Source organism: Scleropages formosus, chromosome 11 (genome assembly GCF_900964775.1).
Source record: "Scleropages formosus chromosome 11, fSclFor1.1, whole genome shotgun sequence".
Lineage (NCBI taxonomy): Eukaryota > Metazoa > Chordata > Actinopteri > Osteoglossiformes > Osteoglossidae > Scleropages > Scleropages formosus.
The window spans coordinates 16205831-16224068 of NC_041816.1; the positions used below are offsets into that span (position 1 = coordinate 16205831).

An 18238-nucleotide genomic window follows, 5' to 3' on the forward strand; every position below is an offset into this window, starting at 1 on the left:
GGAGGTCATTATGCGCACCAGAGGCAATAGAAGGCAATTCCTGAAAAGTTGCAGTAGCTTGTCTGCTTCGTGATTAAAAGGCAGGTTGAGTTGTCCACAGTCGCTTAAGCAAAGGAAACTTACTTCTTCAGGTCGGATGTCCTCTTTTCACATCCGAAGGAGCTGTCGAGCAGGTGATTTATTTTCAAAGTCTACGGCTCCTTCGGGGAGTTTGCGGCGCAGGTTCCAAATTAAATTGAACGCTCCCCGCTGCAGCGGTGCATCTGAGAAATTGGCCCCGCCTCTCCGAGCAGCAGAGCCGTGGCATTGACGTCAGCCGTGTCCCAGGCCCCACTGCGCTCGCTGTGGGACGCAGCAGCTCCTCAAGTGTGTGTCTCAGCTCTGCCATTAGAATGTACCACCTAGGTGAACAAAAGCCCATCTCTCCCTCTCTCTCTCTCTCTCTCTCTCTCTCTCTCTCTCTCTCTCTCTCTCTCTCTCTCTCTCTCCCTCGCTCTGTGCAGTCAGGACTAGTGTACACTGAGGAAGAGTGGGAGAGAGAGTGGAACGAGCTGCTGAAGTTGGCCTCCAGCGAGCCACGCACACACTTGAGCAAGAGTGGCAACACCAGTGGGGGGTAAGTGGCCTAACACACACGCACACACACGCACACACACACACACACGCACGCACTTTCTGTGCATACTATTTCATGTGTCAAGCTCCTTTCAGCTACCGCCCAAATAATGATTTAGGGTCTTAGCTAGCAAAGGCTAAACAAAACAAAGAGCAGAAGGAAACAAGTGTGGGAATGAAACCAAAAGGAGGGAATTAAGTGGATCAGGGAGAGCTGGGTGATTTGGAGCCATTAAGCACGCTGCTCGGGAGCTGTTCTCACAGACACGGACCATGTGTTTTTCAGAGCATGACTTTAGCGAGCAGCATCTCTCTGCCAGAGAGCACGATGAGGCCCTGCCTCCGAATTCCAGCATCCTCCTTAATATTTCTGTAGACGCGGCTATTACTGCGTTCATTGCAGCTCTACAAATATGACCGGTTCAGTGGGACTCCGAGCATGCATCTAAATCCTTGATATTTCGGCAGACCGACTTATTCTAGAGATTGTGGCAGGCGACCCTGTTTTTTGCGATTACTCTGTTTTTACAAATTGCAGGATGTTGAAATCTCGAAGTTTCTGAATGGAGTCATTTTGCATCCCTGGGTAATGATCGAATAAATGTGAAAGATCGCCATCTACTGGCGGGGCCTGGTCATTGAGGCTCTGCGGGGAAAAGTCACTTCGGTGTTCCTCGTGTGTCCTGGTGTAGGTGACTCACCTGAGAAGAGTGTGGAGCCCAGCTTGTGTCTGGGCCTTGCGTCTCGCCAAACGGGTTGCACGCGCTTCTCCGTCACTGCAGTGCTGCTCACCCACCCATCTCTCATTTGCGCATTCTTGCCTGCGGACTGCGCCATTTTCGAAACAGGTTCGACGCAGATGCTGGCAGAACTTAGTAATCAGCAGCTGACATTAAGATACTTCCATATTTTTCATATACTATAACTCTGAGATCGTTCGTGTGCCGTAAAATATCGGCGCAAGAGAAATCAGCACGGATCCGTCTGATATATCGCAATATATTTTTTGCCGTGTTTTTGTTCTGTATAGCTTTAAAACGTATTTAATTGCTCTGTTTCTGTGGTGCTGCGAGACTTCTTGAAAATGAAGCTGAAAGAGCACGTGATCATGCCAAAGAAGCAAATCTGAGAAGAAGGCAACGCGGTGGAAAACAGGCGCTTCCTGCCGAGCACTGGCTGTCGCGCACTCCGCGGTGACAGTGAAAGTAGCAGTTAGAGCTGGTTCTGTGGGTGTGACTCAAAGTTGTGTAATCAATGGTACGTGAAGTCAATATGTTGTTACTCTAATGAGGCTACAGTTTAGTGCTGTGTAACTCCAGCTGCAGGTTGCGCATGACTAAAGTGAAATTGCAGAGTGGTAAAATGTACACAGGTAGATAGGGCAATGCTTTACGTAGCCACTCGTATTCTTATAAGCTGTGTAGATGATCTTAAGATTGCAGTTCAGCGAGGAAGCACACATACACATCATCTGAAACTGCTTGTCTCACATGGAGTCGGAGCCTGACCCGGCAACACACGGCATAAGGCTAGGGGAGGAGAGGACACACCCAGGACGGGACGCCAGTCCATCACAAGGCACCCCAAAGGGGACTCGAACCCCAGACCCATCGGAGAGCAGGACCCGGGCCGACCCGCTGCACCATCACGGCCAGTGAGAAAGCTCGGTTGGAAATTTCTTTAACAATACATTCCATGTGCAGCTCACTGTTATTTACATGGACAAATGGAACTGAACCCATTGTACCCAAACCACGACTCAAAAATCATACTTTGAAATTAAGCCGTGCATTTATCATTATTCACCTGTCGTTTCCCATGGGAGAAGCTGGGCTCTGCTGTAGCATTATCTGAAGTTTAATCGGGTTAGAACAGGCTCGCATTTTAATTAGGTTTACATTGTGCTATTGTACAGCGAGTCCGTGGATTCTGAAGAGATGCCACGGAAGCCAGGGGGCAGGCAGGCAGCTTGCCTATATCCAAACACCAGTGGATTTTTTAATAGTTACATGCCCCTGTGATGGACAGCTTGGCTGGTAAAGATTTTTCCATTGAGCAGGCCCTCTACCTAGCAACTGACTAGCTAGCTGATTATTGGCAATTTATTTCAGTCTAAACAGAATGTGCAGAATGAAGGTCAGAGAGGAATAAATACTAGAAGCTCCTGAAATTGTACGACACAGCTGCGCAAAAAAGTATGAAGCAACATGGCATTTGAATTTAACAAGTATTTATGTAAGCCCTAATGTATTTTTGTTTTCTTCCGTCGGAAAAATAGTTTCATTGTTCTGGTGAAATGTGCATTCATCAAACGACGGACTCCAGACTTGCGTGCCCCCATTAACCAGAGCGGTTGCCTGGTTTGGACACTCAGTTTTCAACAGGGGATTAAAATGTGTGCGTGTGAGCTGATTATACAAACATTTAGTTTTACAGTAATCTTTTGTAATTAATCCTGAAAAAGACATACATGAGTACATATGAACGCTGGTTTGAGACCGATGTCCGGACAAAACAGCCTCTCATTAGTGCTTTTAGGCTTCTAGGCCAATCCCAGATATGCAGCGAGAGCAAGCTGTACTGGCGCTCACGTTGCGTAAAGGGCTGTAATCACACAAAGTAGTGCATGGCAGGCTCATGCCACAGAGGCTTGACCTTGTCTGTGGGTAAATGATTTCTGTTTTCCTGGCTTTTTCTTTTTTTCCGATGGCTCCTGTACTGACTGAGCCTCACTGGCCTGCGGACTGGAAGTGGGGTCACTGCAGCATCCCAGCGTTTTCCTGGACCAGTCCATATGACATTCCTCTCAGTCTCATATCCAGGTTCCTTCAGTCCCCCGTTCCACAGTACCCCGCAGCTATGTGTCCCTGTCCTCCTCCACCCGGATCTTTACACTATTGCATGGGGACAAACCGTCAACACGCTGCAGTAGTTTACCCACTGTCTTGAAAATGTTTCCGTTGCTATGAATATTCCCATATCTCCAAAACTGTTACTACTGCTCGGATGGACACCTAGACAGTTTCATATTCAGATGTTTTTAGAAGACACACACATCTTCTGAACCGCTTGTTCCATACGGGGTCACAGGGAGCCAGAGCCTACCTGGCAACACAGGGCATAAGGCCAGAGGACACACCCAGGACGGGACGCCGGTCCATCGCAAGGCACCCCAAGCGGGACTCGAACCCCAGACCCACTAGAGAGCATGACCCGGTCCAACCCACTGCGCCACCACACCTCCTGGTTTTAGAAGACTTCTACAGTAAATCTGGATTAATTGGGTCCTGATTTAATAACCGGACAGTCATCTCAGAATATTCGACTTCAGAATGGTTACAAGTGGTTTCGTCTCCCGCGAATACACCAGGCTCCTAAATTTGCGTTCTTAATAAAAATGAACAAAACAGCAATATGAAATAAACAGCTACAAAACCTCAGGCATTTATTCAGGTACGCTTCTTTCAGAACAAAGTAATACCGTGGTTTCTTCAGAACTGCAGGTTTCACAACTATTGCATCCCCTGTTGGCAGTAGGTGCTGCAGCCTCCTTTGACGCAGGTAATAGCCTTTTCCTGTAATTTTTGACAAGGTAGGAAGACACACACTGGATGGGATTTGTGACCATTCCTCCATGCAGAGCCTTCCAGATCCTCGATGCATTTAGGTCTACGCTCATGGACTGCCACCTCCATGTGGAAACACGGGTTTCGCGCAAAACAAAGTTATCGTCTGCAGGCCCCGTGTTCACCTGCGCAGGTCTCAAAATAAGTAGTAAAACCACAGAGCGTACGCATCAGACTTCTCGCTACACACACCACGAGTCAGATGAGCCTGCGGTCGGCTGGGCAGGAAGCCGGCAGACATTTCCACTGCAGCGCTCGCTGCCGGAGAAAAACAATCACCCGATCGAGTGAAATGTCTGCCCATCGTGTTCGTTCTGTTTTAATGTGGAATTCCATCAAAACTGTGACTCACTTATCACTCTAAGCCTTTTCATGGCAGTTCGGCCTCGCTGCAGTGCTCTGGCGTAGTCTCCAGTCCTGCGCTTTGCCGCTGTGGAAGGAAGCAGCAGTGTCCTGCGTTGGCTGTGTGTGACGGGGATATTAAGCGGGCGAAAGGCGAATCTGCATGTTAAAAAGCCCTAAATTAGCATGAATTTTGCATCGCTGTTGTTTTTGTGTGAGCGCGCATTTGTCCCGTGGTCCCGGGAGCGCAGGGGCCTGGCTGCGCTCTGGTGCGCTCGCACACTAGTCTCTGTGTGGCCCACAGCATGGCCTTTGTGCCTCACGGTCGTGTGGGTGAATCGCAACTCACAGCTGCAGCTCACACACTCTCTGCACAGGATAGGCTCTCGGAGAGACAGAACACAGAGAGGGAACATCAGATCCGACACCCGTGTGTGTGTGTGTGTGTGTCTGTGTGTGCGGGGCAGCAAGTACTATACTTACCAGCAGGGGGCGTGCCGTCGGGCCTTTCGGCGGGGGAAGATGCTGACGTGGTGGTCCGTGTCCCTCTGCAGGGTGGACAACTCAGAGGAGCCTGTGTATGAGAGCCTGGAGGAGTTCCATGTCTTTGTGCTGGCTCATGTTCTGCGGAGGCCCATAGTGGTGGTGGCAGACACCGTGCTGAGGGACTCTGGTGGAGAAGGTGAGCCAGTCTGGCCCGTAGGTTTCATCTTCAAATACCAGGATGATGCCTTTCACCCCCAGGCAAAACTGTTTTATTAAAATATTCACATCTGTCAATCCAGTATAACTGGACTCTATCTATCTATCTATCTATCTATCTATCTATCTATCTATCTATCTAAACTGGGTTAATGCAGACTTTATGACTACTGTGCTCTTTTCAAAATCTACATTGCTATAGCTACATTTTTTAAAGAGCAATAACCTTTCAACAGTGCTAGCTTTGTACAAACACGTTTTCGTATCACGTAATTTACTGCTCCGCGTTTAAAATTTACAAGCTTATATAAAATTTTTAAACGCTCACCAGCGTTTCATTCCATTTGCATGTCCCTCGGGACAACTCATTAGCTATTAATCGACTTAAAACGAATCCTCCTATGGTTCCAGTGTTTCCCAGAAACAGATGTTATCTGTTTATTTTCAAAGGAACCTGGTCATGTGACCAGCCCAGCAGTGGCTCATTGCCCTGGACGATAAGTGGAGATGGACACAAATTCTCATGTCTGATGCAGTCATTGCATAAACAGGATTGGAGAGTGGCCTTTGGTCTCTGTGATCTTTCTCAGGACAAGGACAGGGGTTGTAAGATTTATATCAGACAGCTTTTACCTGCATCACGGCAGCCTTTACAACACTGGCTGAATGCATACATATGTATACTGGCACCTCCTCCCATCACTGTGCTTTGGGAGCGGTGCATTGCTGCTGCACCAGCCAGAATCATTGCTTATTAATTAATTTATCAGAAATTTCGTGAGCAGGAGAAAAGAGTTTGAACATATGTATTGGTATTAATCGAGTTAAAAAGAATCCTCCTCTGATTCCGGTGTTTCCCAGAAACAGATGTTACTTGTTTATTTTCAAAGGAATCTTTGAAAATAAACATTGATGTATTTTTATGTATTAAATGCATTAATTTAATGTGTTACAATGGATGGATGAACAATACATTAATGTATTGTAATGTAACAACAATGTATTGTTCATGAATTTCTTTTATCAATGTGTTTTTCAATTTGTTCTTCGAGAATTTTAAACTAAATGACATTGGTGTATAGTCTTGTTGAACTGCAGTTTGTCTTCTTAGTAATCCTGAGTACTGTCATTATACTGTATTATCCATGTATACAGCACTTCCCAGTTGTTTGACAGTTACCCGATGAGAGGAGGGGGATTCTCATCTTTTGAGATCACTTTGAAAAAATGTTCCTCTTCACATTTCAGCATTCGCGCCGATCCCATTTGGAGGCCTCTACCTGCCGCTGGAGGTCCCGCCGAGCCGCTGTCACTGCTCTCCGCTGGTGCTGGCCTACGACCAGGCGCACTTCTCTGCCCTGGTGTCCATGGAGCAGAAAGACCAACAGCGAGAACAAGGTACAGAGTGGCCAAGTCCAGGTCCAGGACAAGGGCGGTCACAGTGTAAACGGACACGTAGACTACACGACACTAACCATAGCAGAATCAGCTCCAAAACGGACACACCGAACACCGCAAGTCTTTCGCCTTACCTCCCTGACATGCTCTTGCTGATTCTGAACTGATATTCTGATTGTATCAGAAGCCCACAGTAGGTAACATCACAGCTACAGTACAGTGACAGTGGTTTGGTTTCACCGTTTTGCCACATTATCCTGTCTGACTTGAAATCATACCAGCCATGTCACAAATAGTGCTTGTCACAGAGCCACTATCTACCATGGACTCCCCCCATCAGTCACACATGTGCGAAAAAACTAAAGATGGACTACTTGTATGTAAATGTTTCTGTACCTTTAAAAAATATATATTTTGTTGGAAGGTGATTGGGAATCGTCTATTCTGAGTTTTGTGCACCTACTTGTGCGATGAGCATTGGTGCATATAGTGGAGAAAAACAAAGTATACTTAAGAATCACACGTCTGCAACTATGTCTCTCTATTCTCCTAATGTAATGCACAAATTGTATTTCTCTGAGATATACGTCACGTTGGAGAAAAGCATCTGCTAAATGAGTAAATGTAAATGTAAATCAAAAGATGAGCTTTGTTTTCTTGTATTTGTGGTGCATTTCAAGCCCAGGTGCCAGGTGAGGCTGCTAAGTCTGTATTCACAGAGATAAGAGGTGAATTGGTTCGGAAATAATTTCTCTTGGGATTTAATACTGAAACCATTAACTATGTCCCATTAGCATTAATGTCTGTCCAGTAACACTGTAAATAAGCATTTATTCATTTACATTTATTCATTTACATTTATTCATTTAGCAGGCGCTTTTGTCCAAAGTGACAAAATGTCCTACTAGCCAGAGCGCGCGCGCGCACACACACACACACACACACACACACACACACACACACACACACACACACACTCTCTCTCTATACATATTTATATATATATGTATAAGAAAGAGACAACATCCACTATACTGTGTGTATGTGTATATATGTATTATGTTTTATGTGTTATGTATTATAGTTTTTTATGTATGTATATATATGTATAAAATCATTGATCCTATGGGGAGTTAGGTTCCAAAAAAGGGGGTTAGGTTCTTTCAGGACCCTGCTCATTTACATTTACATTTACATTTATTAATTTAGCAGATGCTTTTGTCCAAAGTGACGTACATCTCAGCAAAAGTACAATTTATGCATTAGGTTGAGAGAAAGAGACACGGCTGCAGACATGTGACTCTCAGGTGAACCTAGTTTGTTACCTTCCACTTGCTGCACTGATGTTCATCGTTCAAGTAGGTGCATAAAACACAGGATAGACAAATCCTGATAACCTCCTACCACACACACACACACACACACATTTTCAGAACCGCTTGTCCCATACGGGGTCACGGGGAACCGGAGCCTAACCCGGCAACACAGGGCGTAAGGCTGGAGGGGGAGGGGACACACCCAGGACGGGACGCCAGTCCATCGCAAGGCACCCCAAGCGGGACTCGAACCCCAGACCCACCGGAGAGCAGGACTGCGGTCCAACCCACTGCGCCACCGCACCCCCCTCTAACCTCCTACCAATTTGTTTTAATTTTTTTATATAAGATACACAAACAATCACATACAATGCCAGAGTAGTGGCTGAATAAAGGCTTATCTGGAGATGCTCATGAAGTTACGGTGCATGAACATTTACACCGTACATGAGCTGGAGAGATCTTGGGCGAAATGAGTCCGGAAAAGGTGGTTTTTCAGACCCTTCTTGAAAATAGACAGTTTCCGCAGTTCTGAACGACAGGGGAAGGTCATTCCACCACAACGGAGCCAGAACCGAGAACCTCCAAGCTTTACCTTTCGTGCGCGGGACCACCAAGCGAGCAGAAGTAGACGAGCGAAGGGATCTAGCTGGGGTGTAGCGGTTGATCAAGCCCTGTAAATAGCTGGGAGCGGTTCTATTGATGCATTTGTAGAAATAACCAGGGTCTTCAATTTGATTCGGGCAGCTATAGGAAGCCAGTGCAGAGAATCGAGTAGAGGAGATACGTGGGAACGCTTTGGCAAATCAAACACAACTCGTGCAGCAGCATTTTGTACTAGCTGCAGAGGTTTGATGGTAGTAGCGGGAAGGCCACAGAGGAGAAATAGGCGCTGGCATTTAGTGTCCAATTTAATGCAAATAAGTGATCAGCTGGCACCGCTGTATGAAGTGAAACACACCCTTAGCTAAGAGCCTCAGCAGCGTTTCTCAGTGCTGGTAGGAAGCAGACAGACCGGAGAGAAGTTTCGTTGGTGTAACTCAACAGGACTTTAAAACAGGCCCATTAACTGCCAGCTGTTTATTGCTGGAACCTGTCCAGATTCCATAGTTCGTCCCATGGAGGTGTGCCCTTGTCTTTCCATGAACATAAGGAGTTTAATTTTCTAGAATCATTTGCCATCTGAATGAGGAGCTTTGCAGTAGACAGGATGGTTCGAATTGAGATATGCAGAATAATAATAACTTTGCAGAGCTGTGGCACAGGTGTTAGAGTCGCAGGCGTCTCCTGGACCCACTGTGTGTGTGCTTAGCAGACTGTCTGGGCAGGATGAGGTGTAGTTCTGTTAGTGCCTCTAGACCACCATCTGAGGCCTGACGCAGCAGTAGCTGGAGAGGAAGCTCCACCTCAGGCAGTCCCGTAGAAACGCGACGATGCCCTGAACCCAGGTCGGGCTGGATGGGGCGCCAGCCGACCACATCTGGGTGCCGCCTGCCTCCACAACCACTGCTTTTTTATCCCCGCTGACCTCTTTTGCCCTCCCCTCAAAAGCCCAGAGGGACATTTCACTAAGGTCACTCCACAGGTTGTCAATGTTGGTCCCAAAGGCCTATGTGAGAACCCCGTGTATTTACTCAGCAAACAGAAAGGCAGCACTTCTGTCCCTTCTGTGTCCCCATATCCCTCTCAGTGTCCAAAGTCCCAGGCTAACAGGGTGTCACACATTTACATGTGATTTCAGGCTCTGCCCGGCTGCTGTTCCTGTAGTCGCCACTTCGTTTGTTTTTGTTTTTTTTGCAGCAACGCCATCCAGCTAAGTGGTCAAACGGATCCGACGGGCCAAAATATATATGTTTTTTTTTTTTTTTTTTGCGATCTAACAGAACGCAGAAAAACCACCGTTCACTGAGCAGATTCTACTCTTAGAAAAAAGGAGTAAAATGAGTTTGTGGTGATTAATGTTACCTGGAGTGGCTTGGGGATTCCTTTGCTCACGCTCACAGAGACACAGTGAGACACGTGTTGGGCCTTAGTGGCCTGGCCTCTGACTGCCCGCCAGCATCGCTGCGTTTCAGACGCTTGTTTGTGCTGCTGCGGTTATAGAAACATGAGACAAGTTAGACCATGTAAACTTCCAGGGTTTTTTTTTAGATACGCCTAGGTTCTCAAAAGACTCATGGCTTTCATTGGCATGATCTTTGTTTTTAATTTCATGTGTAAACAGTGAAAAGCTCCTTTTCTGCATCAAAGCTACTGCCTCAGCAGCCCCTCTAGTCAGCAAAGGTTTTCGTGAAGTTTGTTCATTTTGATTAGCTGGAAAGTAATCTGCGGGAAATAATTGTTGTAAAAAATACGTCAGATAAACGATGCTGAGTTTTCTTGACGACAATGATTTTGGTACAGCGATGAGTGTTAAAATACTATGAAATATTAAACAGGTACGGAAAGATCCATGTTTTAACATCTCGTTTATGACTGACCTTCAGTGATAGACTATCTTTAGGTATTGAAAACTAGATTTCATAGTAACATTTGAACAAAAACACCAATTTGGTTGTCAGCAATGAACTGCCCAGCTCTTGTGCATGTATAAAGTATATATATTTTCATAGAGTATAGTAAGTGGTACATGATATACACACACACACACAGTCTGAACCGATTGTCCCATACGGGTTGCGGGAGCCTAACCCGGCGACACAGGGCATAAGGCTGGAGGGGGAGGGGACACACCCAGGATGGGACGCCAGTCTGTCGCAAGGCATCCCAAGCAGGACTCGAACCCCAGGCCCACCGGAGAGCAGGACCCAGTCCAACCCACTGCGCCACCACACCCCATGGTACATGGTATATTAGGCATTTATTCGTCTAAGGATTGTGTGATGAGTGCCCTCTGTGTGAGGGGGAAAGGTGGCCAATATGACAACCAGACCACCAGAGGGCATCCCTGTATAAACTAACATAGGAACAAAGAACACCGGGTTTATAATATTAGATTTCTATTGTTTAATGTAAAACATAAATTGGATAATATCCACAGGCTGTATTAAAGCTTAAACATTTCCAAAATGACTAAAATGTATTGCATATATCACTGAGTAAACTTGTATTTATTACACTGGCCTTTTTAGTTGTTATTGGATTACATTATGGTTGTAATCCAGGTTGAAGATGTTTTTTTTCTCAAGTTTTCTGTTATTTTCACCCGCTAGCGCTTAGGAATTTTTGAATGTTTTAAGTAAACGTCATAGCTCTGCAGCTCTTTTAACCCTCATGACCGGAAGCATCGATTCACTCCTAATCATTGATAGTAGAAGGGTGTGGTGGCGCAGCAGGTTTGGCCTGGTCCTGCTCTCCGGTGGGTCTGGGGTTCGGGTCCTGCATGGGGCGCCCTGCGATGGACTGGCGTCCCGTCCGGGGTGTGACCCCTTCCCCTCTAGCCTTGCGCCCTGTGTTGCTGGGTTAGGCTCTGGTTCACCGCAAGCCCATTTAGGACAAGTGGTTTCAGATAATGTGTGTAATCATTGAAAAATAAAAATAGTGTTGTCTTACATGGGAAAGTCTTAACAGGGATATGTCACGGTGGTGAAATGGCAGTAAGTAAGGAGTACGCAGCTGTGTTCAGCCAGTGTGTACACTGTACTCCAGGGCTTTCTTGCTCTGTGGAGCTCTCATGGAGTTTGTTATGACAACCATGTTTTTCGGAACGGTGCTCTTTGTCACACATACGCGGCTACAATTTGTTTTGTTTTGTGGCCGTAATGGATTAAAGCACCTGCGTGTGTTCTCCTTGTTTACCCTTGATGCGAAAGGAGACAGAGATAACCACAGTAAGCACGTTCAAGCAAGACGGTGCAGGCCCCGCTCTCTTGTTTACTCACCGGCTCCTTCGCCAGCCTTGCCAGTTTGGCCCTATCATTTCCTCTGCATCACCGCCGTCAGCGCTTCCCAAAGACGACCAGCATGCCGCTCGCATTTCTGGGAGAACCGTGACGTCATCTATGCAAATGGGGTTTGGGAAGGTCGTCCAGGGACAGGCCGCTCCAGCTGCCAACCAGCATAGTAAATACAGTGCGCTCGGATTCTCTGGAGCCAAACTGGCCGTGGTTTCTGGAAGTGGTCGTGCAACAGAGCGGCGGCTGGGCCTACGCTGCGTGGTGTGGCTCAGCAGGTACCACAGCTGCATTGTGGGACTTGACTCTCGGACTGCTGTCGTCAATGCGGAAAATGCTCCCCCAGGGCACGGGCTGTGTTGATGCACGTGCGCACGGCCCCTGTGGGCCCCAACCCCTCCGTCTGTCTGCATGCGCTAGCCAGGCTTTGGACGGAGTTGGCAAGGGGACGAGCTGCACTCCCTGCCCTTCCATGCCGGGAGTTTTTGGGAGTGTGGGGTCGACGGCAGCCTTGGCCACCCTGCACTGCCCGTGTTTGCAGTGCAAACACATGTCCCGCGTTTCTCCGGCAATGTTTGGCATCTCTAGTTAATGAAACAGAAGTGAAATGAGGTAATGAGTGTTTTCCTCCCCATTTAGGGCAGGAAGGTCCACCACATTGTAGCAAGGCTTAAACTGATGTTTTGGGGCCATTCTGTTTTTCTATCTACCTGCGAGTCTCGCAGCTTTTCAGGAATAATAATGCGGAGCAGAAAAGCATGGAGAGCAGCGTATTTATACGACAGCTGGTTTTAAAGACGCCGGCGCAGTGCAGCAGCTGACAGTTGCACTGCTCAAGTGCTGCAGGGATGCTGGATTAGCGCTCAATTACACAGTCGCATTTTATGTCAACTAAACAGCCTGTCTTAAATCGGCAGTAACCCAGCACTGGAGGTCTCGGTGTGTCTACCTTTGGCTTTACTGTTGGTCTAGAGGGGTTGGGGGGGTGAGCAGTATCACCACTGCCATGAAACTTCTATACTTTATCAACACATACACACAGCAGCAGTTCAACCCAGTTATGACTCAGGGTAAAACGTGTCATTTGGAACACGGTGAACCTTCGGTTACTTCAGGGAACTGTCCCTACTTCGAGCACAAGAAGTCCTTAAGTCCTTCCTTTCCCGAGTGTTTCTTCTCTGAGTGCAGTGCGAACGGCTGGCTGCTCGAAGGGCAGATCGCTCCGCACAGCGAAGCTGAGAAACAGCCAGGCCACATAAGACTCCTTTGTTTGTTGTCTTTCAATTATTCTGGCTGAAGTTCTCCTCTGCGCAAAAGGGGCTGTTTGTAATCGCACCGAGGTGAACCAACAGCCCGCCAGTCCCTGACGGCAGTAATTGCTTTGTTGCCTTAGTGATGCAGCGTGCCAGAATTTGTACCTGAACGGCACTTCCGTCAAGTACCTCCGCACCTTGTTGCACAGGCATATTAGAGCTACGGTCGTGACACAGGAACGGGGGACGGGACGTCCGTGACTTAGGGTGACCTCTCCCTAGGCTGGCATACACAAAGCAGGATGGGTGAGGGTCTGCTGTGTGCCAGCTACATGGCAGGAGGGGAGCGGGGTCCTCGCTGAGCTGTCTGTCCTTGCCCTTTGTTCCAGCTGTTATTCCCCTGACCGACTCGGAGCACAGGCTGCTATCGCTGCACTTCGCCGTGGACCCCGGGAAGGACTGGGAGTGGGGGAGGGACGACAACGACAACAGCAAACTGGCAGGGTAAGCTACGTGCCCCGTGGCCCCTGTACCGCCTCAAGGCCAGTCGCAGCGCTGTGGAGACGAACAAAGGGGGGCGGAGTAAACCCGCGCTCCCAAGATCCTCTGGTGCACTGTCCCACCCGGCAGCAGAGGAGTTAGCCATGTAGAGTTAGAGTGCTTCTAGAGTCGGTTCTGTCTCATGAAGGACCCATATAGTACTAGTGAAATGTAGAGGGAAATCCTGATGATGCTTTGTAGTTGTGAATAATTGTAATTGCAACAGTTAATTTTGGGCTCTGCAACATCTGCGTAAAGCAGCTAGCTGACACAGAAAAGAGTAGTTAGGAAAGTTACACTGCTCTGACTTTAGACCAGTGTCCATAATGGGGATTTGAAACCACTTCTAACCAGACCTTGTAGCCTTGCTGCGAACTTAATGTAATATAAATATAAATCATTGTCCAGACAGAGTAATAAGACGCCAGACACCCGTTGTGTTTGTAAATGAGGCCGATGGCTGAATTGGCACTAAGCTGTACAGATGAATTACCCTGTGGAGCCCTCGTTGCTGTGTAAAAAATAAATACATACTTCAGAAGACTGATACATGTAATTTGTTAGGAAGTCTGAGTGGTGACTGGTGTGTTATAGCGCCTCCTGTGATGTTCATGTTCTTGTTAAAGTACAGGTACAAAATCCACACTATGCACCATTCTAAGCTCTGCTCCATTTACTTGAGCACTGTGCTAATGATTCAGATTTCTTACTCCTTCCAGCCTCATCCTGTCTTTGGAAGCCAAACTCAACCTGCTGCACAACTACATGAATGTAACATGGATTCGAATTCCTTCTGAAACAAGGGTAACTTTTTCCTTCATTTCTTTATGTACTGTTTGTCTATTTATACAAGTAAGTACTGAGATTTCAGTATTTTATTCTTTGTTTACTTCCGAGCCTTCTTGTCAGTAAATCTCATTATCCCGTTTACTGTAAATCACTTTTTTCTAGATATGACAGGCCAGTCCAGTTCCTCACATTCTCACCAGAGGACCGTCTTTTAGGCCGTTTCTCATTGCCTTTGCAGGCTCCCCTTGCTCAGCCCGAGTCCCCCACAGCCTCTGCGGGAGAGGACGTGCAGTCTCTGGCGGACTCCATGGACTCGGATCGCGAGTCTGTCTGCAGCAACTCCAACGTCAACAACGGTAAGGCCAGCAAAGAGAAGGAAAAAGACAAGCAGCGTAAAGAGAAGGACAAAACGCGTGCTGACTCTGTGGCCAACAAGTTGGGAAGCCTGAGCAAGTCTCTGGGGATCAAGCTGAAGAAGAACATGGGGGGCCTGGGGGGGCTCGTCCATGGAAAGATTAGCAAGACCAACTCTGCCAACGGGCGGAACATGGAGAACGGGGAAAAGGCAAAGAAGAAGGATGTGAAATCCAATAAAGCAAGTAAAGAGGACTCGGGACAGTCCGCTAGCACGTCCTCATCAGAGAAGACCACCAGCCCATCTCCCACGGAACGGGCGTCGGGGTCCTCCCCAGTGGAAAAGCATGGCACATCAGGAAAGTCTTCGGGCGACAAGGCATCAGACCCCTGGAAGTACAGCACTGATGTCAAGTTGAGCCTCAGCATCCTGCGTGCAGCCATGCAGGGCGAGAGGAAGTTCATCTTTGCCGGCTTGCTCCTGACTAGCCACAGGCACCAGTTCCACCAGGAGATGATCAGCTTCTACCTGGCCAATGCCCAGGAGCGCTTTAGTGCCGAGCAGGAACAGAAAAGAAAGGAGGCGGAGAAGAAGACTGTGGTCAACGGGACTGCCTTGAAGAAGCCGGAGCAGGAGAGCACTTTCCCAAAGGAGAAGTCAGACAGCTCTCCTAATGATGGCTGCTCGCCGGTCCTGCACCAAAGCCATAACTCTCAGCTGGTTCTAAAGTTGCAAGAGAGGAATAGCCCCACCCCTGCTCCCTACTCGTCCCCTAGTAATGGTGCTAAGAAGTCCGGGCCCATCCCCGTGTCTGCCCACTATAGCCATACCCCGCCCATCCAGAGACACAGTGTCATCCATCTACGGGATGTCAACATGCAGCCGTCCAGCTTCTTGGACGACCCCTACAAGCCCGCGGTGGGGACTCTGAAGACCTGCGCGACGTACCCGCAGCAGAACCGCTCACTGTCCTCTCAGAGCTACAGCCCGGCTCGCATGTCCGGAGTGCGCACCGTCAATGTGCCGGAGGCACTGCCGTACAACATGCCCGGGGAACACAAATCCCACACTTACACCAACGGCTTCAACTCCAACGACGTCCGTGACTGCCTGGAGTTTGCCGACGAGGGCTCCCCGAAGGCCTGGCTGAACCACGACAAAACCAAAGGCCGCAACGCAGGGTGCCCCCTCTACTGTCTGCAGCAGAAGCGCTGCAAGAGGGAGAACTGCTCCTTTTACGGCAGGCCGGAGACAGAGAACTACTGCTCGTACTGCTACAGGGAGGAGCTCAAACGCAGGGAGAGGGACAGCAAGATGCACAGACCCGGATAGCCCATAGCAAACGCACCAGCCGGTTTGACCAGCTGGTCAGAGTAACAACTGCAGAATTCCTCAGAGGATTAGCAACGCAAACCAGTCCTCTGCGCTGTAAGAATAACACGATAGCATAATAGAACAAATTTCCTACCGTGGTTAGGAAGTTCTCCTTTCGTTCTTGTACCTGACAATAAAGAAAGCGCAGCTGAAGTCAGTTTACAGCTTTGGCCAGAGATTTTGTCATTTCTGTTTCTGAATTTGTGTTACTTTTTCAAAGTGGACTCTAATCTGTTGTCTGATGGCTGGGAAGCCATGTTGTAATATTGTGAAATTATAGAGATCGTAGCTGCCAGCCTGCCAGACCCGCAGCATATTCACAGCTCCGCATGAGGAGCTCCATTTAGAAAAATCAAACTAATGCAATGCAATACAGCACAGCTTTAACTATTAACCTCTTAATAGGATGATTTAATTTAGATGTTTGAGAAAAGGGTTGCGTAGGGTGGCCAGTGTATGTGATTAACAGTCGTGACTTTTTAAAAGAGCAATAAGTTCGTCGTGTCAGCGGACTTTATGTGAACCCTCTATTCTATGCATCCATCCTTTCGCCAACTGTCAGTTTCCACGTGTAAGGTATTCGAACCATGAAATTCTTTTTACTTGTAATTGTAACATACATCCTTTTAGCCAGCTACATTATGCATTTTTTCCATGAAAAATACACATTTTCTTGTTCTTCCACAAATAGTCTTACCGATGTTACACTGATTTAGATTATTTAAACTTAAATTCTCACAAAAACATGTGCCAAAAAATATCAAAGCATGGAATTTTTAAATATCAATGTGTATAAATGTATATTAAATGAATATTTGCAGCTCTTCCACAAAAATCCAATGAAAAAGCCAAAACTGGCAGATTTGTAGAGAAAGGCAGTGCTGCTATAGGGGGAGGAGGCAGGGTATTCAGTCTTCCCATCTGCCCTGGACACTTCAGTCAGAGGCTGCATCCCTGTCTTTAGATATATCCGGCATTCATTTTGCTGTCACGGCATGTCATAAAACAAGTATAGCTGAGTAGAAAAAAGAAGTGTCTTATTTTAAATGCCTTCTTCGTTAGAAATTGCTGAACTGCTGTACATCACCCGTTACTGTACTGATAATTTAAGGCTTATTATTGTGATGCTCCCGGGTTCCGTACTGTTCAAAGTGAAAGTCTGCTGGCCAAAGATGTCTACTGCGTTTTCAGTTCGCTTTCGTGTTTCTACAAAACACACTGCAACTCTCCTTCCTTCTTTGTATGTAACAGGTTCATGGACTACACCATTAGAAATGTAAAATATTATTTTGTATTCATTTGAAAGTTTTACACTACTTTAAATTATTAATTTGCACATTAGGTATCAATGTAAATAGAAAAAAAGATTAGTTTATTGTTAAAAAAGAGTTTGTGTGTTTCTGTTTGTGGACTAGAGAATGTGACTACATTGGGAATTTACAAGCCAAGGTTAAATTGTAATATAGAAGAATATTTTTATATTATTTTCACAAAATGCCATAAAGCAATATTTTGCGCTTTTACTTATGGGCAACATTATTAATTTGGTAGGCAGGCCTTTAGGAAGACAACCTTAAAAATATTTTCTTTTAAAGAGATTTTTGAGTGAATGTTTGGTCACACTTAATATTAAGTGGGCAGTAGACCTTCAGGAAAATAGGTCCATTTAACCTTTGACAGGCAAGTGCTCAGTAACAGTGGTGGAGCTGCCTATTGCTACATTTTTCTATTCCCACATGTAATATGATCATTTTGCAGCCAAGATGGAGTATATCTAGGCTTCGGTTTATGGTTAAGGTAACATCATGATTGTTCAGAGATTGTAAATTACAGTACACAATCAGAAAATAAGTGTAACGGCGGAATCTTCATGGAGCTTACAATGGTTAATTGCCTACAGAATGTGAAGTGTCACTAGATATTTGAAAACAAGGGAATATTTCAGTTGTAAAAGGTCTTAGCATTTCTAAAAAATTCTTTCATCACATTGGGAAACATGAGGATGAAAAAACTTTAATTTTATTTTCTACTATTA

At 46.8% G+C, this 18238-nt stretch overlaps 1 protein-coding gene across 2 annotated transcripts in view; it reads left to right on the forward strand.

Annotated features, from left to right (window-relative positions):
• The window catches only part of otud7a (OTU deubiquitinase 7A), a 71859-nt gene extending 54392 nt beyond the window's left edge, over positions 1 to 17467 (forward strand). For both annotated transcript variants that reach the window (XM_018763943.1, XM_018763944.1), the window contains exons 8-13: positions 504 to 616; positions 5138 to 5265; positions 6534 to 6683; positions 13535 to 13649; positions 14405 to 14489; positions 14713 to 17467. In XM_018763943.1, coding sequence (XP_018619459.1) covers positions 504 to 616; positions 5138 to 5265; positions 6534 to 6683; positions 13535 to 13649; positions 14405 to 14489; positions 14713 to 16161 — 2040 coding nt within the window. In that variant the 3' untranslated portion in view covers positions 16162 to 17467. The remainder of the gene's footprint in view (positions 1 to 503; positions 617 to 5137; positions 5266 to 6533; positions 6684 to 13534; positions 13650 to 14404; positions 14490 to 14712) is intronic.
• The last annotated feature ends 771 nt before the right edge of the window (positions 17468 to 18238 follow it).